Consider the following 27,863-nt stretch of genomic DNA (forward strand, 5'->3'; position numbering starts at 1 on the left):
AGGGATGCCCTCACATGGGCCTCATTTTAAACCTTCCCCTCAACCCCCCTCGAGTTCTCCCCACCCGCAATGGCGCAGTACTTGATTCTGTAGCTGCTCTGCCAGCTAATTGAGGTATGAAGGCAAATTCTCTGACTGTGTAACTGTATTGACTTCAATGGAATTATCCCAGCAGAGAATTCAGCCCATGAATTGCAACATGGAGAATGATGCAGGGAAATAACAATAGCCATTTAACATTTTGTCCCATCTTTTTATCTCACCATCTTCTGGGATACATGCCTGTTATTTGGACAGTATTCCCATTTTAATCAATGTAAGGTTTGCCCGAATAAAGAATTACAGATATGTCCATGAAAACTTTGGTAGCATATTGGTGATCCCCCTATTTGAGTTTTGTGAAATAAAACCTTCCCAACGCAATGACTTGTCTGTGAAATCCCTAGGGATTGGAGGGACAATAAGGTGTTACAGATGAAAACTGAAGTAAACTGGGTTTCATAATAACATTTATAATATAATCTGTGGTACAAAGAAATCAGTTTGCTTTATTCGCTTTCTCTTCCTTGGATTTAAGAAATGAGAAAATATTGAATGAAGCTGAGACTTTCCATTTCCTGTGATGTAAATGTCTTGTAGCTGAAGACTGATTCAGAGAAACGGTTCGTAACAGACAGTGAAAACTGGGGCAGCACTGAAGAACTGAAGAAGCCAGAGGAGGACTTTGACAGCAATGTAGATGGCAGTGGGAAATGGAAGGGCCTTCCCTCGGGGCTGTCTGAAGACTCAGAGAAGGGAGGTCAGAAAGCATCTCTGTCTGTTTCACAGACTGGATCCTGGAGGAGAGGCATGACTGCACAAGTTGGAACGACCTCATCCAGACACAAAGCTGGGACAAGTGCTCTCAAGACACCTGGTAGGATTATAGCTCAGAAAAAAGAGTTTGTAATGGGTTAATAATGATTAATAGATGTTATAAGCATGTCACAGATAGTAGAAGGTGTTACAAATGGTTATAAACCGTGGTTATAAGCCATTGGCTCATCTATTAGTCTCTGCAACAATTCATTTACTATTGATTGAATATCTAGTAATCATTTATTAACCATCTGTAGATGTACCCTTAATATAAAGCGTGACTGAATTTTGCTTTATTATCATAGGAGTAATATAATTTCTTATCAGGGAATTGTAATGTATTGTTTCCCCCTGTTTTTCTTTCTGTTGTTTTATGTTCTCGGAAAGACTTACCCCAACAGCTGTTGAGAGTGTAAAACAAAAACAACACAGAATTACAACAGTATAGGGGAAATGCATTGACACTGAGGTGAGAGAAACCAAAGTGAACATGTTTGTATCAAAGTTTAAGGATCAAATGAGGCTCCAGCTATAAATTGTGTAGCTTACTGCTAAGAAGAGAATTCTCTCTCTCCTTTTTCAAACGCATGCAACTTTCTCTTCAACACTAGCTGACTTTGTAAAGGTTCAGAGATATATCATCCCCCGAAAGGCCTCTTAAAAACAGTAGCAGCCAGTGTCAGTGTTTTGGCAATCTAATTTTGGAGCCAAACTTCGTAAGATAATAGGAAGTAAAGGTGGAAAAGACCTCTATTAGATTGTCTAGCCATCCTTCTGCCAGTGCTGGGTTGTTCTCTGTAGTAAATTTTTTAGCACATTGCCCTGTCTAGTCAAAAATATTTCTTTCAAGAATGTTTAAAAGTTATCGATAAAGATTTGATGACCCAGCAACGGAGCCTTCAGCCCAAGTCTGGCATGGGCTACAAGTCACCTTTACGTGTCCCAGATTCCCTGAGGCTGCCAAGTGCCAGTCTGGCCCCAGAGTGTAAATTTAGAGAGGCCTGAAGACTGCTTTTATCTACACCATCTTCAGCACCCCTTCTGGGTCCATTCCAGCAGCTAGAGATCATCTGGAGTTTCTAGGTTATAGTCAGGAACAGAAGATGGAAGAGGATAAAGTAAGGGCCAGATCAGATGAGAAACATTCACATAAAAAGATATCTGACACATCAGAAAAGGGCAGACAAATAAACAGGGACAAGTTTTTAAAGTGCTTGTACACAAATGCTAGAAGTCTAAATAATAAGATGGATGAACTAGAGTGCCTTGTGATAAAGGAGGAGATTGGATATAATAGGCCTCACAGAAACTGGTGGACTGAGGACAATAAATGGACACAAATCATTCCGGGGTACAAAATATATCGAACGACAGAACAGGTCATGCAGGGGGAGTGCACTTGAAAGAAAATGTAGAATCAATGATGTAAAAATCTTAAGTGAATACATGTTCATAGAATCTCTATGAATAGTATTTCATGCTCTAATAGGAATATAACATTAGGATCTATTATCGACCACCTGACCAGGACAGTGATAGTGATGATGAATGCTAGGGAAATTAGAGAGGCTATCATCATTAAGACTCAATAATTGTGGGGGATTTCAGTTATCCCCATATTGACTGGGAACATGTCACTCAGGACGAATGCAGAAGACATAAATTTCTCAGTACTTTAAATGACTGCTTCTTGGAGCAGCTGGTATGGGAACACAAGGGAGAGGCAGCTCTAGATTTTAGTCTTGAGTGGAGCACAGGAGCTGATCCAAGAGGTAATAATAAGGACTGCTTGAAATAGTGACATAATAAAATAACATTTAACATCCCTCTGGTGGGAAGAACATCTCAACAGCCCAACACTGTAGATTTAATTTCAAAAAGGGAACTATGCAAAAATGAGGGGTTAGTTAAACAGAATTAAAGGTACAGTGACTAAGTGAAATCCTGCAAGCTGCATGGGCACTTTTCAAAAGACACCATAATAGAGACCTAACTTAATGTATACCCAAATTAAGAACACAAATAAAGAACTCAAGAAAGCCACCGTGGCTTAACACCATGTAAAGAGCAGTGAGAGATAAAAAGACTCTTTAAAAAGTGGAAGTCAAATCCTAGCGAGGCAAATAGAAAGGAGCATAACACTGCCAAATTAAGTGTAAAAATGTAATCAGAAAAGCAAAAGAGTAGTTTGAAGAACGGGCTAGCCAAAAACTCAAAGGTAATAACAAAATGTTTTTTAAGTACATTGGAAGCAGGAAGCCTGCTAAACAACCAGTGGGGCCCTCGATGATAGAGATAGAAGAGGAGCGCTTAAAGACGATAAAGTCATTGCAGAGAAATAAATGATTCTTTGCTTCAGTCTTCATGGCTGAGGATGTTAGGAAGATTCCTAAACCTGAGACAGTTTTTCTAGGTGACAAATCTGAGGAACTGTCACAGATTAAATGTCACTGGAGGGGTTTTGGAATTATTGATAAACTCAACATTAACAAGTCACTTGGACAGATGACATTCACCAAGAATTCTGAAAGACTCAAATCTGAAATTGCGGAATTATTAACTAAGTTGTAACCTGTCCTTTAATCGGCCTCTATACCCAATGACTGGAAATAGCTAATGCAACGCCAATATTTAAAAAGGCTCTAGAGGTGATCCCGGAATTACAGACCGTAAGTCTAACATCGGTACTGGCAAATTCGTCAAAACAATAGAAGAATAAAATGTCAGACACATAGAAGACATAATTTCTGGGCAAAAGTCAACATGGTTTCTCTAAAGGGAAATTGTGTCTTACTAATCTATTAGAGGTTTTTTGAAGGGGTCGACAAACATGTGGACAGGGGGATCCAGTGGACATAGTGTACTTAGTTTCCTGAAAGCCTTTGCAGGGTTCCTCACCAAAGCCTTATGTATAGAGGGGTTTTGGAATTGGAATAAAGGGAAGGTCTTTCATGATGAGAACTGGTTAAGACAGGGATCAAAAGGTAGATTAATGGTAAATTCTCAGAATGGAGAGGGTAAGTAGTGGTGTTCCCAAGGGTCAGTCTGGAACCAATCCTGTTCAACTTATTCATAAAACATCTTGAGAAAGGGGTAAAAGTAAAGTGGCAAAGTTTGCAGATGATATTGTGCTCAAGATAGTTAAGACCAAGCAGAGTGTGAAGAACTTCAAAAAGATCTCACAAAACTAAGTGATTGAGCAACAAAATGGAAATGAAATTTAATGTGGATAAATGTAAAGTAATGCACATTGGAAAAAATAACCCAACTATACATACAATATGATGGAGGCTAATTTATCTACAACAAATCAGGAAAAAAGATCTTAGAGTCACTGTGGATAGTTCTCTGAGATGTCCTCGCAATGTGCAAAGGCAGTCAGAAAAGCAACAGGATGTTAGGATCATTAAAAAGGGATAGAGAATAAGACGGAGACTGTATTATGCCCTTACATAAATCGATGGTATGCTCACATCTTGAATACTGCATACAGATGTGGTCGCCTCATCTCAAAAAGATATACTGGACTAGAAAAGGTTCAGAGAAGGCAACTAAAATGAGCCCATATGAGGAGAGATTAAAGAGGCTAGACTTTCAGCGTGAAAAAGAGGAAACTAAGGGGGATATGATAGGGTATAAATCATGAGTGATTTGAGAAAGAAGATAAGGAAAAGTTATTTACTTATTCCATAATACAAGAACAATTAAGGGTCACCAAATGAAATTAATAGGCAGCAGGTTAATAAAACTATGAGGAGTTTAGGGATGATGGAGGGGACAACGGGAATGTGGATATGGAGGTGATATTACCGCATCTGAGGTAGAGGCCAAACTTGAACAGCTTAATGGGACAAAATCGGAGGGACCGGCAAATCCTCACCCGAGGATATTAAAGGAACTGGCGCGTGAATTGGGAGCCCGTTAGCGAGAATTTTAAGCAATCGGTAAACTCGGGGTTGTGCCGTACGACTGGAGATTGCTAACGTAGTTCCTATTTTTAAGAAAGGGAATAAAAGTGATCAGGGTAATTATAGGCCTGTTAGCTTGACGTCTGTCGTGTGTAAGGTCTTGGAAAAATTTTAAGGAGAAAGTAGTTAAGGACATTGAGGTCAATGGTAATTGGGATGAATTGCAAACATGGATTTACTAAAGGTAGATCGTGCCAAACAACCTGATCTCTTCTTTGGAAGGTGACGGATTACTTAGACAAAGGAAATGCGGTAGATCTAATTTAACCTCGATTTCAGTAAGGCGTTTGACACGGTTCCGCATGGGGAATTGTTAGTTAATTGGAAAAGAATGGGGATGAATGTGAAAGTTGTAAGGTGGATAAGGAACTGGTTAAAGGGAGACTCCAGCGGGTTGTCTGAAGGGTGAACTGTCAGGCTGGAAGGAGTTACTAGCGGAGTCCCTCAAGGATCGGTTTTGGACGACGATCTATTTAACCTATTTATTACTGACTTTGGCACAAAGAGCGGAATGTGTTAATAAAGTTGCTGATGAACGAAGCTGGCGGTATTGCTAACACGGAGAAGGACCGGGATACTATTCAGGAGATCTGGACCACCTTGTACATTGGAGTAATAGTAATAGGATGAAATATAGTGAAAAGTGCAAGGTCATGCATTTAGGGATTAATAATAAGAATTTTAGATATACGTTGGGGACGCATCAGTTGGAAGCGACGGAGAGGAGAAGACCTTGGGGTATGGTTGATAGCAGGATGACTTGAGCCGAATGTGATATGGCTGTTAAAAAGCAAATGCGTTTTAGATGCATCCGGCAGGTATTTCCAGCAAGGAGAAGAGGTGTTAGTGCGGTTATATACGGCGCTGGTGAGACCCACCTGGAATATGTGTGCAGTTCTGGTGTCCCATGTTTAAGAAGGATGAATTCAAACTGAACAGGTTCAGAGACGGCTACTGGGATGATCCGAGAATGGAAAATTGCCTTAGAAAGGAGACTCAGGCTTGGCTGTTTGCCTGGCCAAAAGAAGGCTCGGGGGATATGCTTGCTCTAATAAATATATCAGGGGGATTAACGTTAGGAGGGAGAGGAATTATTTAAGTTTAGTACTAATGTAGGCACGAGGAGAATGGGTAAAAACTGGATATTAGGAAGTTAACGTTGAAATTAGACGAGGTTTCTAACCATTAGGGGAGTGAAGTTCTGGAACAGCTTCCGAGGGAGTAGTGGGGCAAAAGACTTATCTGGCTTTAAGAACTAAGCTTGATAAGTATATGGAGGGATGTATGATGGGATAGTTTAATTTGGGCAATTGATTTTGGATTATCAGCAGATAAGTCTGCTCAATGGTCTGTGAGGGATGTGATGGGATGGGAACTGAGTTACTGCAGAGAATTTTCTTGGGTGCTGGCTGGTGAGTCTTGCCCACATGCTCAGGTTTAGCTGATCGCCATATTTGGGGTCGCGAAGGAATTTTCCTCCAGGCGGATTGGCAGGGGCCTGGAGGTTTTTCGCCTTCCTCTGCAGGTGGGCATGGGTCGCTTGCTGGTGGATTCCCTGCAGCTTGAGGTCTTCAAATCTCAATTTTTAAGGACTCAATAACTCAGTCATGGGTTCGGGGTTGTTATAAATGTGTATGGGTAGGGTTTTGTGGCCTGCCTTGTGCAGGAGGTCAGACTAGATGATCATATTGGTCCCTTCTGACCTATGAGTCTATGAGTCTATGAGGTTTAAAACAAATAAAAGGAAGTTCTTCTTCACACGGCGCACAGTCAACTTGTGGAACTCCTTACTTGAGGAGGTTGTGAGGGCTAGAACTATAACAGTGTTTAAAAGAGAACTGGAATAATTCATGGAGGTTAAGTCCATTAATGGCTATTAGCCACAATGAGTAAGGAATGGTGTCCCTAGTCTCTCTTTGTTTGTCAGAAGGTGGAGATGACTGGCAGGAGAGAGATCACTTGATCATTACCTGTTAGGTTCACTCCCTCTGGTGCACCTGGCATTGACCACTGTTGGAAGACAGGATACTGCGCTAGATGGACCTTTGGTCTGACCCAGTATGGCTGTTCTTATGTGCCCTGGCTACACCCCTGCACTAGCAACTAGGAGTAGGGTGGCATAAGGACCACTATTGCTGCTCTGTACCACCCAAGGATTTTCCTATGCTGATGGAATCCTCTGTTCCATTGGAACAGAGCAGTGCAGCAGAAAATTGAAGTTATTTATTTATTTTGAAAAAATCCATATTCTCTGTGTATGTATGTTTTTATATATGCACATATGATATATATATGTGTGAGAGTGTACAATGCACTGTGTGTATATGTACATATGTACCTATTTCTACAGTAGTGGAGTTGGATAGAATAAGAGAAATGTAATAAACTTTTTCCTCTTCATGACAGTTTGACACTAGAAGAGGAACCACTCCATAGAGCTACAAACTTGCTATAATAACTTGATATATTAATGAAATACTATAATTCTCTTTAGAAGTTCTTATGATCTTAGTGTAGGCACTCTACGAGAAATCAAAATTAAAAAATGCAGAGAGATGTGACCATTTTAATTGTCACTGCAAGGGTGTTTGTAAAGGTAAAATAAAGTGATTGTTTTAAATCATATCTGTTAGCATATTTAACATTTCACAATAGCACTGTATAGCAAGATGCATGTATATGTACTAATGAGAACAATCTCATACAAATAACAATCATGAGGAGATACTAGGGATAAAATTAAATCATAATACTGACCTGGATAAACAGTATTATGACTTATTATTGTCATTAGATTGTAAATACTCATTGATAATTGTTTGCACTTTTACCATCACAATGAAATTAACTATAAGTGAATGAAAACATATGCAATGAAAGCAAAACTGAAGGATGAAGACGAATTCTTCAAAGATAAGTAATGTATTTTTGAATTGTTAATTGCTGTTAACATTTTATTTTCACATATTATTTCTTCGATATACTATATTACTAACCAAACAAAAAAGTCTAAAAATCATAGTTTGAGCTTCAGGCTCTTCTTACAAATCACATGAGCTATGCCCACATCATGTATATGTAGCTAGAAATCCTCAGTAGAATTTCAGTCTTTTAATACCTGATGCTTATCTTTAATAAACTGCATCTGGTACTGACTACTGACAGAGATGAGATATTGAACCAGGGCTAAATAGACTTAATATCTAATATTGAACCAGGACTTAATTGGTGTGTTCTTGTATGGCAATTTATCTGCTTGTATGTCATTTATATCTCAAAATACAACCGTGTAGTAATTATAACTTGATATTAAGATACTATATCTATAAATACAGAGATCTATATAAAATATACTCTTAATTAGGAAAAACAGATGATGCGAAGGCTTCTGAAAAAGTGAAAACTCCCCTCAAAGGCACCTCTGTACAGCGCTCTCCATCAGACGCAGGAAAAAGCAGTGGCGATGAAGGAAAAAAGCCTCCCTCTGGCATTGGACGATCAACTGCTACTGGCTCCTTTGGATTCAAGAAGGGTGGGGTGGGATCTTCTACTATAATCACCACAAGTGGGGCAACCATAACAAGTGGGTCGGCGACACTGGGGAAGATGCCCAAATCCACAGCCATTGGTGGCAAGTCAAATGCAGGGAGGAAAACTAGCTTAGATGGGTCACAGAATCAGGATGATGGTGTATTACATGTTAACTCGAAGACCACGCTGCAGTACCGGAGTTTGCCGCGCCCTTCAAAATCGAGCACCAGTGGTATTCCTGGAAGAGGTGGACACAGGTCCAGCACCAGCAGCATCGACTCTAATCTCAGCAGCAAGTCTGCAGGTGCTGCCACCACCAAACTGAGAGAGCCCACAAAGATTGGCTCAGGGCGCTCCAGTCCCATCACTATCAATCAGACAGACAAGGAAAAAGAGAAAGTGGCAGTGTCTGATTCCGAGAGTGTTTCATTGTCCAGTTCCCCCAAATCCAGCCCAACGTCCGCCAGTGCCTGTGGGACACCAGGACTTAGGCAGCCAGGATCCAAATACCCAGACATTGCCTCGCCCACATTCCGAAGGTAAGGGGCTTGCTATGAAATCCTGCATTTAAAAATAAATAAAGTGTGAAAGAAATATAAAATATTTATTAACAGAATTCTTAAGGAATGAGGCTCTCACTGTAACTCTGAAATGAGTGTTTCTTGAATTTTGACCACTGTCCCACAGTAGCTAAATGTAAATCATGAAGAGTATAACAAGTTCTCATTGAATATTAAGATAAACTCCCAAATAGAAGAAAGTCTTCTCATTTATGGAGGTTCTGTCACTTTAATGGTGTTTGAAGCCTGTGCAGAAAAAAACCTAATGAGCATTTGACTCCATAGAAATACAGATTAATAAAGTATTTGCTTTTAAACTTGTCAGCAACCTCTAGCTATAAGGATTTTTTTATCTTTGTCATTTCGTTACGTCCCCCATCAGAAACATTAACAAAATGTGAATCTGTTGAAAATGCCCTAGTCTAATGTTTATGAAAGTGCACTAGATGAAAGGCTTCCATTATTTAAGTAAAAGCCAATGCTGCCCTCCTGTGGTCTATTGCCAATATGTTTCCATTTAGTGCCTGTAAAATGACTGACCTACTGTTGATTATCATGAGCGTTATTATAAATAAAACAGATTGCTATGCCATTTTTATTGATTAGTTTATTTCTGTGCAAGTTTTGCATTTATATTGAAAGTGTATTATGGACTGCAAACAAAGTCCTTAAGATATTTTCAGCAAGAAACTAAACCATCATTGACTATATTTCAACTTATTTTTCAGGGTGGGGCAGGGCTTCCATTATTGTAGTAGAAACATAACCTCCATAAAGTGCTGGTAACAGCCACATGACATGCATATCTGTCCTTTCTGCCCTTGGAAAAGGCTTGACGTGTTTAGCTTTGTGTATGTTATTGTATCTGACCAGCTGCTATTTGGCTGATATCCATACTACCATCTGTGCAAAAGGGGAGACTGGGAATCTTGGACAAATATTTAGCTGTTTGACAAACTGTGAAAAGTGCCCTTTTACAAGTGATTGTTGCAATCATTTTAGCTGCTTATTGGAAGTAATGTTTTTAGTAGTCTAATGGTTTAAGTGTAGGAGTTAAAGTAACTACTGGATTTGGGTGAAAGTTTAATCTGTTTATGCAATCATAAAGCCAAAGATTTGCTTGTTTTTCATCTCTGTGTGAAGATCTATACCTAAACAGAACACATTTGAAAAACAGTGAATGAGAGCTTTTGATAATAAAACAAACCTCGTGTTAGTGTGATGTAGTTAAGTGGATTTAATGTTGTGAGGTGATTAAGCAACAAGGAGTGCATTATTTTAGTAGCAATAATTAAATGTGGAATTTGGCTCTCGTGATGTTATGCTTTGAATGTTTAAGATGGGTGTCAGTTTCTCTGAATAACAACTAAAACTGTTTGTTTTACTTTTAGGTTGTTTGGTGCCAAGGCTGGTGGCAAAGCTGCCTCTGCACCCAATACTGAAAGTGTGAAACCCACATCAGCAATGCCCAGCCCTAGTACCACATTAGCACGGCAAGGCAGCCTAGAATCTCCATCTTCGGGTACAGGCAGCATGGGCAGCGCAGGTGGGCAAAGTGGTAGCAGCAGCCCCCTCTTCAGTAAACCCTCGGAATTAAACACAGATGTTGTAAGCTTAAGTCACTCCTTGGCTTCCAGTCCAGCATCTGTTCACTCTTTCACGTCAGGTGGTCTCGTGTGGGCTGCAAACCTGAGCAGCTCCTCAGCTGGCAGTAAGGACACACCAAGTTACCAGTCAATGACTAGCCTGCACACGAGCTCTGAATCTATTGACCTCCCTCTCAGCCATCATAGCTCTCTCTCTGGATTGACAACAGGCACTCAAGAGGTTCAGAGCCTGCTCATGAGGACTGGAAGTGTCAGATCTACACTGTCGGAAAGGTGAGTTTAACTGTAGACACAGTGAAAACAAAAACAGTGAGAATGCAACAGAAACATAAACGACAAAAAGAGAAAGCCCATAGGAACACCAACAAAAAAAAAAGAGAGAGAGAGAGTTAAAAGTAATTACAGGCACTGAACCTGGCATACAACTCTTGGCCGCTTTTTGCGGTTTTACAAGCACATTTTCTTACTTTTAAAAATGTTTTTCACTCTCTTGTTGCTCTGTGAAAAAGCAGCACAAAATCAAAAACCAACAAATTCCCGAATCTGGAAACTTGTTTCCCATGGGAGATCCTATATGCAGTCCCTATTGAGGTCGATGGGAAGTTCACTTGGGAGGTAAACTTGCAAGATCAATGCATGGCTACACAAAGTTTTGACAAGTTCTGCACAGAACATGTAGATTAGAACAAGAGAAATCCCACCTCTCCATAATCTCTTCACTGTCTTGTCTACCCACAAATATTGTAGTGCTTTAACTATGCAGGTATAAAGTATAACTCCTCTAGGATGGATGCAATTATACCAATATAAAGATTCTTATAGTGGTATAGCTTATATGTCTGTTCGGGGGGGAAAATAAGTTGAATAGTAAGGAAATGGTTTTCCCATCCCGGAGAGCTTTTGAGAGTTCGAAAAAAAAATATTTCTTGATTTATGGCAAAAAGTTCAAATCCCAAACATTTTTTTAACCAATAATCCCCCCCCCCCCAAAAAAAAAGTGGACCAGGTCAATAAAAGTGTTTTGTTTCAATACTTGTGAAATGTTTCCTTTCAATTTCAACCATTTTCATTTTGTAAAACATTTTTAGTATAAATTTACTAAAAATTCAAAATGAAAAGTAGCTTTGAACCAAAAACCAAAACTGTTTGTTTAGAAAATGTCAAAACAGAACATTTATACAATATCAAAACTTTTTTTTTTTTTCAAAAATTGGAAGATGTATCAAAACCAAGGCATTCCTGCAAACAGTTCCACTTTTGATGAATGCGCATTTTCCAGTGAAAAAATGTTTTGTTGGAAAATTCATAACCAGAAAAAAGCTGTACTCGTATAAGGCACTTATGTGCTGGGATAACTGCATCCCCACTTGGGGTTGTACTAGTTTACGTATATTGGTAAGCAAATCACGCCCATAAGTGTCATAGTTATGCCAGTATACAATCTGTGTAGACCAGCAGAAAGATAAAAATACATTGACACCACACGTGATTTTAAGTTGTCGATGGCCCCTCAATGTATATGTAGTAATTACATTATATTAGGGCTGTCAATTAATCTCAGTTAACTTGCGCAATTAACTCAAAAAATTAATGGTGATTAAAAAATTTAATCACGATTAATCACAGTTTTAATTGCACTGTTAAACAATAGAATACCAGTTGCAATTAATTAAATGTTTTGGATGTTTTTCTACATTTTCAAATATATGAATTTCAATTACAATGCAGAATACAAAGTGTACAATTCTCATTTTATAAAGTTTTATTATGAATATTTGTCCTTTAAAAATGATAAAAGAAATAGTATTTTTCAATTTTTCACCTCATACAAGTACTGTAGTGCAATCTCTTTATAAGGAACGTGCACTTACAAATGTAGATTTTTTTGTTGTTACATAACTGCACTCAAAAACAAAACAATATGAAACTTTAGAGCCTAAAAGTCCACTCAGTCCTACTTCTTGTTCAGTCAATCGCTAAGACAAACAAGTTTGTTTACATTTGAAAGAGAAAATGATGCCAACTTCTTAATTACAAAGTCACCTGAAAGTGAGAACAGGCATTCAAATGGCACTTTTGTAGCCGGCATTGCAAGGTATTTACGTGCCAAATATGCTAAAAATTGGTATGCCCTTTCATGCTTCAGCCACCATTCCAGAGGACATGTTTCCATGCCGATGACACTTGTTAAAAAATAATGCATTAATTAAATTTCTGACTAAATTAATTGAGGGGGGACAATTGTATGTCTGCTGCTCTGTTTTACCCACTTTCTGCCATATATTTCGTGTTATAGTACTCTCTGATGATGACCCATCACATGTTGTTCATTTTAAGAACACTTTCACTGAAGATTTGACAAAATGCAGAGAAGGTATCAGTGTGAGATTTCTACCGATAGCTACGGCACTCGACCCAAGGTTTAAGAATCTGAGGTGCCTTCCAAAATCTGAGAGAGATGAGGTGTGGAGAATGCTTTCAGAAGTCTTAAAAGAGCAATCCTCTGATGCAGAAACTACAGAACCCAAACCACCAAAAAATAAAATCAACCTTCTATTGGTAGCATCTGACTCAGATGTTGAAAATGAACATGCATTGGTCTACACTGTTTTGGGTCGTTATTGGATGCATGTCCTCTGGCATGGTGGTTGAAGCATGAAGGTACATATGAATCATTAGCACATCTAGCATGTAAATATCTTTCGATCCCGGCTATAACAATGCCATGTGAATGCCTGTTCTCACTTTCAGGTGACACTGCAAACAAGAAGCGGGCAACATTATCTCCTGTAAATGTAAGCAAAATTGTTTGTCTGAGTGATTGGCTGAACAAGAAGTAGGACTGACTTTACTCTAAAGTTTTACATTGTTTTCTTTTTGAGTGGACTTATGCAACAAAAGAAATCTACATATGCAAGTTGCACTTTAATGGTAAAGAGATTGCAATAAGTGAATTGAAAAATACTGTTTCTTTTATTTTTACAGTGCAAATATTTATAATAAAAAATAAAGTGAGAACTGTATACTTTGTATTCTGTGTTGAAATTGAAATCTATACATTTGAAATGTGGAAAACATATGAAAATATTTAAATAGTATTCTGTTATTGTTTAAAAGCGTGATTAATCACGATTAATTTTCTTTAATCGCTTGACAGCCCTACATTATATTTTACCAACTGAAAAGGACAATATCGTACATAATATTAAATAAGATTTTTTTTAGTTTAGAGGGTAATTTAATGTGTTCCTCCATTAACTCCTACTATTACATTTCAGAATGAGAAAGTCAATCAGAAGATATGGAAGGATGTTGAGTATATGCTAAATCTTACAGTTTTGCAAGAGATGTTTAATATTACATTAAAAATGTTAATGGCTTGGCATAAGCTCCTGAGCAGCTCCAATTTCTAATACTTCATGTATTTGTTCAGTGACTTAATTTCAGTGATTCCAAATACTTTGGCTTTTGGCGATCTTTTAAAATTCCGTGTCTGTCCACGTGGGAGTATTTTGACTGAGTCCTGAGAGAGCCATATATCATGTTGTTCTGGCCTCAGAACGAATCAACACATGCATTTCTAGAGAAAGTTGTCATTTTTTGATTTATAGCCCCAATAGGATCTTTTTAGTCTGATTTTTTTTCCAAAAGGTCTGTTTAAAAAAAACTGTTGTTTTATACCAGGAGTGGGCAACCTATGGCACGTGTGCCAAAGATGGCACGAGAGCCGATTTTTAATGGCAGCTGCTGCCTGCCAGGGTCCCGGCTGCCGGCCCCCCTCAGCCTACTGCTGAACCCAGGCTGGCAGCGGGCTGGGCAGGGCCGGCAGCCGGGACCGCGGCAGGCAGCAGCTGCCATTAAAAATCCTGCCCAGCCTTCTCTTCTCTGCCCTCCACCCCCACCCCCCATGGGGGCAAGAGGCAGGGGGCAGAAGCTTGGTCCTACTGGCTCCCCTGCTTCTTCCCGCAGTGTGCTGGGTTCCTGCCCCTCCTCCTCCTCCTCTTCTCCTCCTCTCAGTCCCTCCTTCCCTGCTGGACGATCAGCTGATGGCCCTTGCAAGGAGGGGGTGGGGGAGGAGCGGAGTCAGGGTGCTCACTGCTCCTGGTGGAGGCACAGAAGAAGCAGGGGCAGGGCCTTGGAGAAGGAGGAGTGGTATTGGGGCATATCCGCTCTAGCCCCGTGCTATGAGCAGCTCACGACTCCAGCCTACACCCTCAGCCCTCTGCCCTGACCCCCCCCTCACAGGCACCCAGCCCTCTGCCCTGAGTCTGCAGCCCTGCACACACCCCAGGTCTCTGCCCTGATTCCTGTACCCCTCTCACACACACCCAGCATTCTGCTTGACTCCTTCACGCCCCCCATGGCCCCAGCCCTGACTCTGGCACCCCCATACATACCCAGACTCCCCACATCCCATACCCTTGACACCTGCACTCCGCTCACATGCCCCCAGCCCTCTGCCCTGACTCTTGCACCCCCCCACACCCCATGCACCCCCCACAGCCTGACTCTTGCACCCCCCACATCCCCACCCCCACCCTGAGCACCGAACGGGAGCTCTTGCACCACTACCTCCACATTCCCACCTTCACCCCTCGCACCAACTGGGAGCTGCCGAGATACGCACTCCAAACCCAAATCTCCTGCCCCAACCCTGAGCCTCATCCCTCATTGTAGCTCCTGGCGAGACCCTACACCCCAACCCCCAGCCTGCTCCTTCACCCCCAGTCCTGTGCTCGCTGCACCCCCACCCTCAGCTCAGTACAGAGAGAGAGGAAGAGAATGGGCCAGAACCAGGGAGAATGTAGTGTATGTGGGCAGGAACCCCAGACAGGCAGTGGGCTGTGTGGGTCTGGCAGCCAGGATCCTGGCTGGCAGGAGCCAGCAGATGGAACCCCTGAGCGGCCGCAGGCTGAGCTGCTCAGCCCACTGCCAGTCTGGGGTTCCAGCCCCGCACAGCCTGCTGCCGGTCTGGGGTTCTGGCTGCCGGCCTCTTGGCAGCTAGGGTCCCTGCCGCAGGCCCCCCTCAGCCCACTGCCGGCCTAGGTGAACAGAATCCCAGACCAGCAGCGGGCTGAGTGGGCCAGCGACATAAGATCAACATTTTAATTTAATTTTAAATGAAGCTTCTTAAACATTTGGAAAACCTTGTTTATTTTACAATACAACAATAGTTTAGTTATATAATATATAGAAGTATAGAGAAAGACCATCTAAAAAAACATTCAAATGTATTACCGGCATGTGAAACTTTAATTAAAGTGAACAAATGAAGACTTGGCACACCACTTCTGAAAGGTTGTCAACCTGTTTTATACAGTTGAACCTTCTTATGTTTTTTCCAACAAAAATGTAGTTTTGCAATGTTAAGAGACAGAAAAAGGTCCCCTTCTCCTCACCCTGTAAGCCACAGTTATAGGGGCACAGGTTGCTTTCCAGAACCATAATGTCAGTAGTCTGGAAAGCCATGCGGGAGTAGCTGTAGCAAGATTTATTCTTCTTTCTTTACTAGGAGCAGTTGCACGAGACTGAAAGAGCTTTTGATAAGCTGCATTGCTGGCTGCAGGCATATCTATATCAGCATAGCTATACCACGAAATCCTTTTATGTGTAGTCAAGGCTTGAGGTGAAAATTTATACCACTATAACAGTATGGACACTTATTCTGGAGTAAGAATGGCTTTCTCAGTTTATGTTATGTCACTTTGGTAGGCCCCAAATAGCCACTCCTATATCCAGAATAAGAGCATCCACATGGAAAGGTATACTAGTATAATATCTATCAGTTTAATTATATCCGTATTGACTGGTAAAACTATCTTGTGTAGACAAACCCAAAAGTTAGAGATTCCTCTGTATTTTTTACCTCTGTGGAGTATTTACAATTTTTATGTTCCTCTTCTGCTTGGCCAGAGCAGAGGAGGAGGGATAGTAGATAAATGTTGCAGAATTAACACCTGCCTAGATGATCAACACACTGCATCATGGGCTGCTGTGCTCAGCAGCAGTCAGATAACCAGTTACAGCTCCTTGATTCTCCATCTCATCCTTGAACTAGTCCCAACTAGAGCAGCCTAGGTGCTGCTTCAACTTGTTCCTGCTGATTATGTTCCCTAAGGGTCCCAATTTTATAAGGACAGTCCCAATGTTTGGAATTTGCCGTATATAGGCACTTCTTACCCCTCACCCCTTGTCTTGGTTTTTCACACTTGCTATCTGGTCACCCTACCTGAGGGCCATACACCAGTAAGGTATAGCCAAGTGCATTTCACACCATCTAGTTCCTCACCCAACCTATGAATCACCCCCCTGAGCTAGGGGTTGTGAGTAGGGAAAAAGAGGGGTCATCTGTGGTCTTCAGGCACTTCTGGAGAACCTCAGAGAGAGACTTGTGGATGGTTTCCACAGCTCAAAGGGAACAGAATGGGGATAGAGATTCTGCCCCAATGTCTAGAAGGGGAATGTGGGCTTGACAACCAGAGCATTTATGCACGTCTGCTTGCAACACTGCTCTTGGTAGTTTACAAGGTGTATGATAATGTTGGTATTTATAACATTTTGTGCCATTCTCCCCTTCAGTCATTCTGATGTAAAAAGGCAGTTCACCACACTTGTTATGGGTCTTCCAAGAAACTCCAGATTAACACGTTAAATCTTACTTGTTTGTACAATATCTTCGGAGGTCTATAAACCAGTAAGGTCAGTGTAGCTATGACCTAGCAGTATTACTCTGGATTATAATTCAGAAGATCTACTTTCATTTACTGGTTCTGGTTTTCCCTTTAATCCCACAGTTATTAGTGTTTGTAGAAGCAACATGCTCAGCTTCATAAACGGGGAGAGAGTGCTTCCTGATGCTGAAAAGAAAAGACCTGGCCAGTTAAGGAAGTGAATTAACATGCTGTCATATTAGCATTAATTATTAATAGCTGCAGTGTGGACATCTCAGTTTTGGAGGATTAGTCATAGGATTTAATAATATTTTGAAATATAGAATAAATGCTTGTTTAGTTTTATTTTGGGTAGCTAAATTATTTCCACTCCCCAGTTAAAGAATATTCACCTCTTTTTCATTTGGATATCTGCAGTCAACTCCCTCCACACACCCCTTTAGAGTGGGCTCCTAAATTATGATGGTTCTTAGATTGTAGTGTGTACATGAGTCACAATATTTCAGGCATTGGTTCTTTAAATAGTTTCAGTATTTTAGGGGTCATGGTGTACAGCTTACTTTTGATACCTGAAAACATACAACCTAAAGAAATGTCACAATTCTCTTCCTTGTCATGGGCTTTGGAGTACGCAGAAGGAAATGTTGTTGCCATTATGATCATTATTATTTGTTATATATTGAAGTGGCACCTAATGGCACAAATCAAGAGTCAGGCCCTTGTTTATTATAGAGGACTAGTAAATGCATGAACAATGCATTAAAATCCATATAATCTCCTTCTCAGACAGGGTTAATTTTTGATGACTGTTCGTCTACCATGGTTAGGCTGGAAATCAAGTTATAGGTTTATCAGTGGACCAACCACTTGTAGATAGTTATTGTCAAGCTTACACTGCATCACGTCTATGGGATGTCTGTACTGCCTGAGGTTCGGACTATGGTGGTATGAATAGCAATGAGCATCAATATGCTGTACTGTAACTCCCCCATGTGGATGCTGCAGGTGTAAACTAAAAGATTCCTAGTTCACATTAAGGTAGACCACTTCAAACAGGACTACATCAATGTGAGGTAGAAACCTTTTAGTTCATGGCCATACCGTCCACATGGGGGAGTTAAAGTGCACTTAGGTGCACACTGTTGTTCACGCCCCTGTAGTCTGAACTGTGGGGCAGTGTAGACAAGCCCTGAGCAGCTTCCATCAACTTTCTTCTCCCTGTGCAGAGTGAGGCCCTGACTAAATTAGGGACATTTACTTTATTAATTCCTGCCATTGCTAAGACCAGTTGAGCTCCTCTGGGATTAGTAACGTTGAGAGCCCTAGCTGAGATGAGTGGCTGGTTAGAGCATTTTCAATATCTTGTCAGCTAGACCTGCTGTGAGCACAGTTACATAAAACTGTGTTGAAAACTCCAGTGCCCCATCTGCAGGAGGGCTTTCAGCACTGCTAACACCATTTGGAATTGAGCCAGTTAGCAATAGTGTGAAAGTTTTAGAACATTTCCCTAGGAAGGCAGTGTGGATCCAAGGGACTGTTTGTCTCTGATGCTTCTCTCGATGGTATAAAGTTTATGCTGCTTAGTTTTGTGGTGACGGTGTGATGCAACATAGAACCCCCCCCACACACACTTTTAATTTAATCCTCATAATGACATGAATTATATTTCCAAAATAAAATAGTGTATTTCACTGAACAGCCCAATCAAGTATTGCAATCACCAGCCAGCTGAAATCCTCGATTATAGGCACCGATTTACTGAGATCCCAGGGGGTCCTTGACCCCCCACTCTGCCACAGGCCTTGCCCCTACTCCACCCCAACCCACCCCTGCCTGGCCTCTTTCCGCCCCCTCTTCCCAGCACCTCCTGCCTGCCGGCGGGGGGGGAGACACTGACCCAGAGGCCTGCCGATGGGAGCTGAGCACCCACTAATTTTTTTTTTCTGAGTACTCCAGCCCTGGAGCACTCAGGGAGTTGTTGCCTATGGCCTAGATAATTGGGGGAAGATAAACACCTGAATTATTTCCTATTTGAAGGAAGGTAAGAGACAGTCCTTTTAAGCAGCTCCTTGTCTCTGGAAGGATTTACACTGGTAAGAACCCAGTTCTCCTGTGGCTGGCATCTCATGTTGTTGTTCACTCCAGCACAAAATGAGTTTTAAAATGCTGCTACCATCTGATGTGGTGGCATGTTACGCCCCATCTGCACTTGCATTGATTGCACAAGCAGCAAGACAATGGTGAATCAGTCTCTATATATTTAGCACATCTTCCTACAAGCAGAATCTGCCACTTAGCTTCTGGCAAGGCCATGCTGCCTCACAAACCTGCATTTTGTATAGAAACATAGCAAAAGATCATAGGTAGCTGTGAAAAATGCAGGTTCGTTCTGTGACCATATGATTCCCATACAGGTTGAGTCTGCATGACTCAGTAAGAAAGATTAAGAATTGGAAGGCAGAACTTCTGTCTGGTTTGGATACTCGCCAAATGGCTATTACCCAGACCAGAGCATGTCTGGATGAAAAATGAACATGTGGCAATCCATGTCCTGTCTTCCTCTCTAATGAGTCAGGGTTTTATCATAAAGAGACATTAAAATATATTAAATCTCCTTTTGTTATATGAACATATCTAGACTTTTAGAGTTTGTAATTCTGAACAGTCCTGTTTACTGTATGTCCTTAGGGGTTTTCTTTGTTTTAACAGCATGCAGCTTGACAGAAATACACTACCCAAAAAGGGACTAAGGTATATACTTTATTCAGCATGATTGCAGCTTCACTGTTGTTCTGTAAACTTTTCTGCATTGTCTCTCCGTCTCTTTCTCCTTGCTGATCCTGTTTACAACACAGCTCCTGGTGCTTAGGTTTAAATCAAGCAAACTAGACCCTTCACATTAGATTTTCTCTTTCCAGTCTGGCCTAGTGAGTAAATTGAGTATACAGATATATCTTGGAAAGCAAAAACTGTTAAAAGTAGTTTCCTTATATGATGAATGTTAAGAGACATACAATGCAGTATAAAAGAAGAGAGTAACAAAGTACCTTTCCAACACAAAGCAAACTGAAAATGGGCAGAATAACAAGGTTTTAGAGATGGACCAGAACGTGGGCTCTAAGTGCAAGTAGTCATGGATTCGGGGTGGGGGAGAACTGCCATCGGAGATCCAGCTTGAGGGGTTAAGGATTTAGAACCTAAAAGAGACACATTTCAGCATCCAGGGTTTGAAAGTATAAGACAGGCCCTGCTCTAACACACCCCAGCTCTGCTCAGAACTCAACCCAGCCACCCACACAACCTCCACTCATCACTGCTCTCTTCTCTTCAGATAGGGAAGACCACAGGCTACCTCCCCTGTCCTGGGCTCCAGGTTGGGCTGGGGGGAGAAAATATATGGCTACTTCCACTCACTCTTCAGGTAAGGCTGCCATATCAGCCTGTCCACTGCTCTAATCCAACAAAGCTCTTCTGGGAGGTAATGGCAGCTGGATCAGTCCACCTTCCTCTCCCTCCCCCCCCCCCCCCCCAGCAACACACACACACATACACGAACACAAAAATGGGGTAGTAGTCTGACATACAGCTCTCCCCTCACTGGAACTATATGTCCCAAAGCCGTGGTGCTATTGATAGGAAACTACATAGTATCTTCTGGGCTTCGAAGTCCAAGTACTAGGAGTGGGTGTTATGATTTCTGCATCTCCCCAATGCACTTTGTGTGAGAGAGGATCAAGCCAAATTTCCCACGACCCCTGGAAGAGTGCTATTGGATGGAGGGAGTACCCCAAAGAGCCATATAGGAAAAGCAGCCAGCTAGTAGAGTCCAAGTGGGAAGTGGAAGTTTGTGGTCCCATCCTATAAAAACAGCAAGGGTGAGAAAGGCTGCCAGGGAGGAGGGGACAGGGAGTTACGAGTCTGCATGTGAGCGTAGATGTCTAATTAGCTGTTGTCTCAGGATTTTGCACCATTTTGGTTTGATGAAGGCTCGATCCTAGTTATGGTCTGTATGCTACTGGCGCTATGTTAAAATCCGAACCTTGAATTTTCACTTCAGCTGCTTCTAGATCCAGAAACCATTGGGGTGGCCCACCTCTTCCAGGTTTAAAGAGCAACATGATGCGTCATTTTTTAAAGAAAGAAAAGAAAGGATTATTTAATCTGAAAAGGATACTTTTAAAATATCCCACATTTCACATGAGAACATGAGTGACATGAGACATTACAAATTCATTTAATCAGCTTCCTAAGCAGAAATGGCAGTGCCTCATAAACCCAGAAGCTAAGATAGCAAAGCCTCTTTCTCTGGGATGACTGAGGAACGTTGGTGGCACATGATAGCGGGGAAGAAAGCAAGACTGCTCTTCAATTGCATGGAATTGTGCTAAATTAAGTTTTACGATGGGCTGTCACAGGCAGAAGTAAAAACAGGTTTCTGATTGAGACCCAAACAATAAGAAATACCTGCAGAATCTCTAATGTGCTAGAATTTCCCTTCCTCTAACCCAGCCACAAGAACCTGACCAATGGGTTGGCTGTTCTCCCTGTTCTACCGTCTATCAGTTACGCTCATTGTATTGGTTAGCAATAGCATACAGCTGATTAATAGATTTGGTTTCCAAACTTTTTTGTTCCAGAGAACTTGTTTCCATTTAAGTGATTATTTGTCCCTATCTTCTTCCCTCCCCTACCTAATTTGGGAAGGGACACAATGCCATGTAGCATTCCATGAGACAAACATCCCATGTAATCACAATAGCTATCATTACCAAAGGAAATTCCTTTTTTGACAACTGCTGATCTGTTTCTGCTCCCTTTGCCTTACCAAATGTCCACATGCTCGAACAGTCCTGTGGCGTGTCATTCTGTAAGCAGACAGTCATCTTTCTTGGCTTTCCAATCTGTCATTCATCCATTCTATGACTATGGTACTCAGCCTTGGCCTCATCTTATTCACCTGCTGCAGCTTTTTAAGTCCTTTTCTCTCAGTTCAGCTGTCTGTTTGGTATGATTTATTATCACATTTCACCAAAGAAAAGAGAATGTTATTTTTCTTTGTTTGGGGTTCATTTATTTTGAGAAGTGTTTTTTCCACCTGGGAAATTCAAAACAGATGTTTTACAGTCAACTGTAACAATTGAGTAACTGTAATTAGATACAGGACAGTCAAGATTGTTGTTCTGTCTGACCAGCAAAGCATATTTGATGTTGACTATTGTTCATTACATTGTGAACCCTGTTATTGTTTTAAGTGTGCCAGCTGTGATTTTTCAGATATACCCCGTCATCTCGGCAGACCAGCCAGGAGGAGGGCAAAGAGTGGCTGCGTTCCCATTCCACTGGAGGTCTACAGGACACCGGCAGTCAGTCCCCTGTTGTTTCGCCTTCAGCTATGTCTTCCTCTGCAACTGGGAAATATCACTTTTCCAACTTGGGTAAATGAATTTTTCCCCTTGCTTCTCACACTAAAAAATAATCATAAAACTGAATATTTTACAATGCATTTTACTGTCTGTCTAGCTAGCTACCCCTCCTTCCTCCTTACCATAGTATCTGGGCACCTCACAAACATTAGTGAATTTATCCTCACAGCATCTCCATAATGTAGGCAGGAGTTTATCCCTATTTTACATGTGGAAAAGAGGCACGGATTTCCTGCCCAAGGCCACACAGGAAGTCCATGGCAAAGCTAGGAATTAAACTCAAATCTCCTTAGTGTTATAGCAGCGTTTTAACCACAAGACTGTCCTTTCTCCCTCAGAGCCTGATCCAGCCATCAACAGGATTATTTCCAATTGTTTTAGTGGGCATTGGATCAGACCTTTAATCCCTTCTCCCATTTGGGTAATAGTACATACTGTAGCTTTGTTTTGAGATAGGCCCAGATTCAACACTGGGAACATTTGGATCAGTAGACAAACTTCTTGGCTGAACCATTTGTCTGTTATGGGCCCAACCACAATCCTGTCTCCAAAAGCCCCCACGCTTCAGAATAGTTTGGATCCAGGTCAGGATGTGAAATTGGCTGCTCTGTTCCTGCTCTGGATTTTATTACTAAGACCTCTTTTTCGCCTTCTCTTTATGACAGAAAATACTACTTTTGAGTACCTGTAGTCAAATAAACTGAAGACTTGAATGGATTTATGATGTTTTTATATTAGTTTTTTTTGGATACAAACACTGTGGTTTCATTCCAGTTTTACAATATTTTGTGTTTTGTTTACTTTATATGATTTTTCTGCAATTTTTGAAAACTTAGAATCTTAAAATACTTCAGCTCCCTTATAGTAAAAATATGCTTAGTTTGTTAGGTCTGTCTCTCTGTCCTCCCACAGTGTTCGGATCTCACTGACTTAAACAGGATCAAATGTCAGACCTTCTGTAATGGTCATCCTCGAATAGCTGGCCTACTGAAGGTGTGAACTCTAGTTTTACACTTAGCTTTTGTGTTTGAGGCCCTACTACAGAACTAGCAATAACCTGTGAAACATTCAGACTTCAGTAGTGCTGCTGTTAGATCTGTATCCTCTGTAGGTTGCAGTCACTAGAGAGCAACTTTATCCGGCACAGAAACATAAGGCTTTTTATTATACTACCTACAATTCTGAACATAGACATTTTTATAAGCAAAATTAGATATAGTCTAAGCAAACCACTGGTTGAGACATTTTAATGTATTTGTATTGGTTTTAAACATAAAAATAACTCTCTTTAGCACAGATATATCCTCGCTACCTAGCACTATTATTTTTATCCCTCTTCTTTTATAGCTCGCATGCTCACTTAGTAGCTTTTCCCACAGCAGAGACCAATATAATCTACTATTGCAATAGCTTATTTTGCTGTGTCCTTCCTCTTTTATCAGCGTAACAGTCCTATGGAATAAATGGCTCTCAGAAAAAAAACCAAACACTGCTGTTATGATTTCAGACACATCCAGCTCTGCTGCGAATCTTTTGGTCTATAGAGCAGATCAAGACACAAATCAACAGGCTGACTCTGGACAGAAAGTATTGTTTTCATGGGTCAAGGGCTCATATCAAACCTGCCATTTCACTGGCAAATCAACTTTCCAATAGCTGAGAGTAGTTTCCTGAGTCCTGATCTGCAGCTGAACCAAAAGTAGATCAGTTACTCCTGTGTCTTAATGTCAGCCAGCTGGCCCATATGGGAGCATCTATTGAATATGGTGATAGGTGCTATGGAATACTCTAAATAGCAAACAAAGAGATTAAAAATGGATTTTTGCACAGGGCCTACCTCAATGAAACCTCAGTTTATAGGTATTATTGTAATCTATATAGCAATTAATAATAATATTTGAAACATTTAACTGCAGAGAATAATTGGCTAGGTTAGTAAAGTTCCTCTGTGAACAAAAATACGAATATTCACTTCTAATTTTGTAATTGATGGAGTTCATTCCTTCCTCTGATTTTCTGTCTTATCCATTATTGGAGCCTCTCTTTGCCTGACAAGATGAACAAGTGGCTTTGACAGATGTCAACATTGGTGTTGCTCTGTTCTGCAGCATTATTATGTGCAACAGTTACCCTAGACTGACTACTTTGGTTTTGCATGATAACTTCAGGCCTAAGAATGAAAGCCTTTAATTTCATCAGCAGTGAAAAGCCCACCTATCCCTGCATGCCACTGTTTTCATTTTGCACAGAACCAAATCCCGAGTAATGGAACATACCTTACAAATAACGCTTTGCATTGCAGTGAGTCCAACCAACCTGTCCCAGTTTAACCTTCCTGGACCCAGTATGATGCGTTCAAACAGCATCCCTGCACAAGATTCTTCTTTTGACCTGTATGATGACTCTCAGCTGTGTGGCAGTGCCACATCCTTAGAAGAAAGACCACGAGCAATCAGTCATTCAGGCTCATTCAGAGACAGCATGGAAGAAGGTAGGGCTGAGTTAACACTTCAATAAGCAAATAAAACACAAATGTAGCAGGATTCTATTTAAATGGCCACCTTGAGTTGTAAATATTGAAATAATTTAGTAAACCTTTCTGATTTATAGTGAACTGGACCAGGGCCGCCCGGGGGGGGGGGGCAAGTGGGGCAATTTTCCCCAGGCCCTGGGCCCCGCAGGGGCCCCCACAAGAGTTTTTTGGGGGCCCTGGAGCAGGGTGCTTCACTCGCTCTGGGAGCCGCGGAAAACTCTCGCAGGGCCTGGGCCCCTGGAGCTTCTTCCGCTCTGGGTCTTCGGCAGCAATTCGGCAGTGGGGGCCCCTCACCGCCGAAGACCCCAGGCCCCCTGAATCGTCTGGGCGGCCCTGAACTGGACTTGTGCTCAAACAGAGCAAGAGGTGCTACAAGAGCGGGTACTTACAATAAGCTGGGATAGGCAAGGACATGTTCTTTATAGACTGAATACATTCTATGTGTCATTTATTAATTGTGTGGAATAGTTTTTGAACTATAGGAAGTAGGATGCAGAAAATGTGGAAGGAAGGGCCTAACTCTTATTCTTGGGAAATTATTTCATCCTTTCTGCCTAAAATGCTTACCGTGCTTTAGTTATCTCCTGCCTTGACTACTGCAGTCTCCTCTTCACTTGATAGTCTTATTCCTATCTGTACTCCCTCCATTTTTTAAAATGCTAAAACAGTCTTCCTCACCCCTATTATTATGTAAGTGATGACAATGTGCTTGGCACTGTACAGTCAGCTAATGTTTGTGAGACAAAGAGGAGACAGGATGTACTGAGTGACATAAGTAACAGATTATATATATTTTAAATTGTTTTATTTGGCTTTTTTGATGGTATATCAGTGAGTGGCAGTGGAAACAGGACAGACTGATTCCTCAGTCATCTGCTTAGAGAAGTTAGGTGAATTGATGCAAGCATACAATGTCACCTAAGGATAAAATCTGGACAGGAGTATGACAGCATCCTGAGGGGAAGGGGCAGTGAGGAGGAAACAACAAAAGGAGCAGTGGAAGAGTGAAGAACAGGACCAGAAAATCCAAGTTAAAACAGGGCACCAAGTAAGACGTTGCAATGAAGAGATCATCAGAGACCTTGGAGAGAGCAGTTTCACTGGAGCAGAGTGGATGGAAGCCAGACTGGAGTGAATGCATGAGTGAGTTAGGGGAGGGGAGGTCAGTGCATCAGTAGTAAATGGACCTTAGTAGTTCATAGACCTTAAAAGTGAAGGGGAAAAGGGGCATGAGTTGATATAGATGAAGAGGGAAATGTGGCCAAAACATATTTTATTTTGGATGGAATATTAGAGCTAATTTACACAGTGAAGGAAAGGAGCAAGAAGAGCATGTGGAGATGAGAGTTAGGGAGGCTGAATATGTGAGAGTAAGGGCAAGGAAAGTTAGTAACTGAGAGGGGATGGTATCAAGGGCAGAGCTGGAAAGGTTCACAGAGTGATGGCAGGTGGAAGGAGGGGTTGCAACTATCATTTATAAATATCTCAGGATGGGCATTGGATCCTGTAGTATCTTGAAGTGTACCCAGGATATTGGTAATAATTACCAAATACTAAGGTGATTTAAAGTCTAGGTTCCCTATCAAGAAATGTTTTAATTGTTAATATCTCATGCATGGCACACACACATGCTTCAGATAGTTATTAAAACAGCATAATATGGTAATATGTTTTTTCCTGGTTAAAAGCAAATATGAAACAACATGCACAACTGTGGAATTTTTGTTCAGACAGTACTGAATAACATTTCATTTACTACATTAAAAGATAAACCAACAGATCTTCTCTGAGGTTCTATATTGGAGCATCTTCCCTCAGGATCTATATTAAACATTATGAGACTAAACAGAAGTGGCTTTCAAATGTTCTCTCACTGTAGTCCTAACTGGCCACTTTCCAGAGCCCTATGACCCATTCATTGGGACCAAATCCTACAGTCTTTATGCAGTGCTTATAGAGGGTAAAATCATTTGATGGTCAATTAAAATAAAGCAGTGCATATTGCAGCACCACTTGCCTTTAAATACAAAGGTGCCAAAACAGACTACAAGTCCAAGCATTCAGTGCTCTACGTTGATCTGAAGAGAATTACCAGATAAGACCCTGGGCATTTACAGTAGCTCCTATGTCATTGGCAAGGCACTCCTCCATATGAAAGATGAGCTTGCTGCATGCTGTGCTTTAGAACTCTGCAGTCAGCACTCTGGATAGATGGGTGTTCATAGCGCCATCTCTGGTCTCTTGAAACTCTGTGTTTATCAGGTGCTTCACTGCCAAACAACAGAAATAATGTTTGGTTTACTGGTGAAAATACTGTATCTCCTGAAAAATCTCTCATACCTACAGTACACAGGCAAATGTTTCTCCATTTAGAGCAATCATTTCAAGTTCAAGAAAAATAACTGCTGTTTGTGTACACTGATAACCTCTAATAACTGCTCTTTCTGGAAGATGGTTTCTCATTTTGAAAAGAGATGCTCTTCTATTGAGCTCCACGTTGGAGGGCTCATGCTGTTTCATCAATATTTTATATAATGGCACTTTTTTTTTTCATTTTTGTAGTACATGGGTCCTCATTATCACTGGTCTCCAGCACCTCCTCTCTCTATTCTACAGTAAGTATTAATAGTTTAGGAAAATAAAAAAAGTCCTGCCTGTGATATTGTACATCTCCAATAAAGCTTTCTAGCTCATTAAATAGTTTTAAGTTTA

The 27,863-nt window shown here is 41.1% G+C and overlaps 1 protein-coding gene across 11 annotated transcripts in view; it reads left to right on the plus strand.

Moving 5' to 3' along the window:
• The window catches only part of NAV3 (neuron navigator 3), an 859,499-nt gene that overhangs the window by 779,340 nt on the left and 52,296 nt on the right, over positions 1-27,863 (plus strand). For 9 of the 11 annotated variants that reach the window (XM_075066761.1, XM_075066765.1, XM_032798953.2 and 6 more), the window contains 7 exons: positions 640-916; positions 8,191-8,896; positions 10,309-10,797; positions 19,905-19,946; positions 22,470-22,630; positions 24,921-25,109; positions 27,714-27,766. In XM_075066761.1, the coding sequence (XP_074922862.1) occupies positions 640-916; positions 8,191-8,896; positions 10,309-10,797; positions 19,905-19,946; positions 22,470-22,630; positions 24,921-25,109; positions 27,714-27,766 (1,917 nt within the window). The remainder of the gene's footprint in view (positions 1-639; positions 917-8,190; positions 8,897-10,308; positions 10,798-19,904; positions 19,947-22,469; positions 22,631-24,920; positions 25,110-27,713; positions 27,767-27,863) is intronic. The other 2 variants (XM_032798947.2, XM_075066769.1) reach the window with 1 other exon arrangement.

Source organism: Chelonoidis abingdonii, chromosome 1 (genome assembly GCF_003597395.2).
Source record: "Chelonoidis abingdonii isolate Lonesome George chromosome 1, CheloAbing_2.0, whole genome shotgun sequence".
NCBI lineage: Eukaryota > Metazoa > Chordata > Testudines > Testudinidae > Chelonoidis > Chelonoidis abingdonii.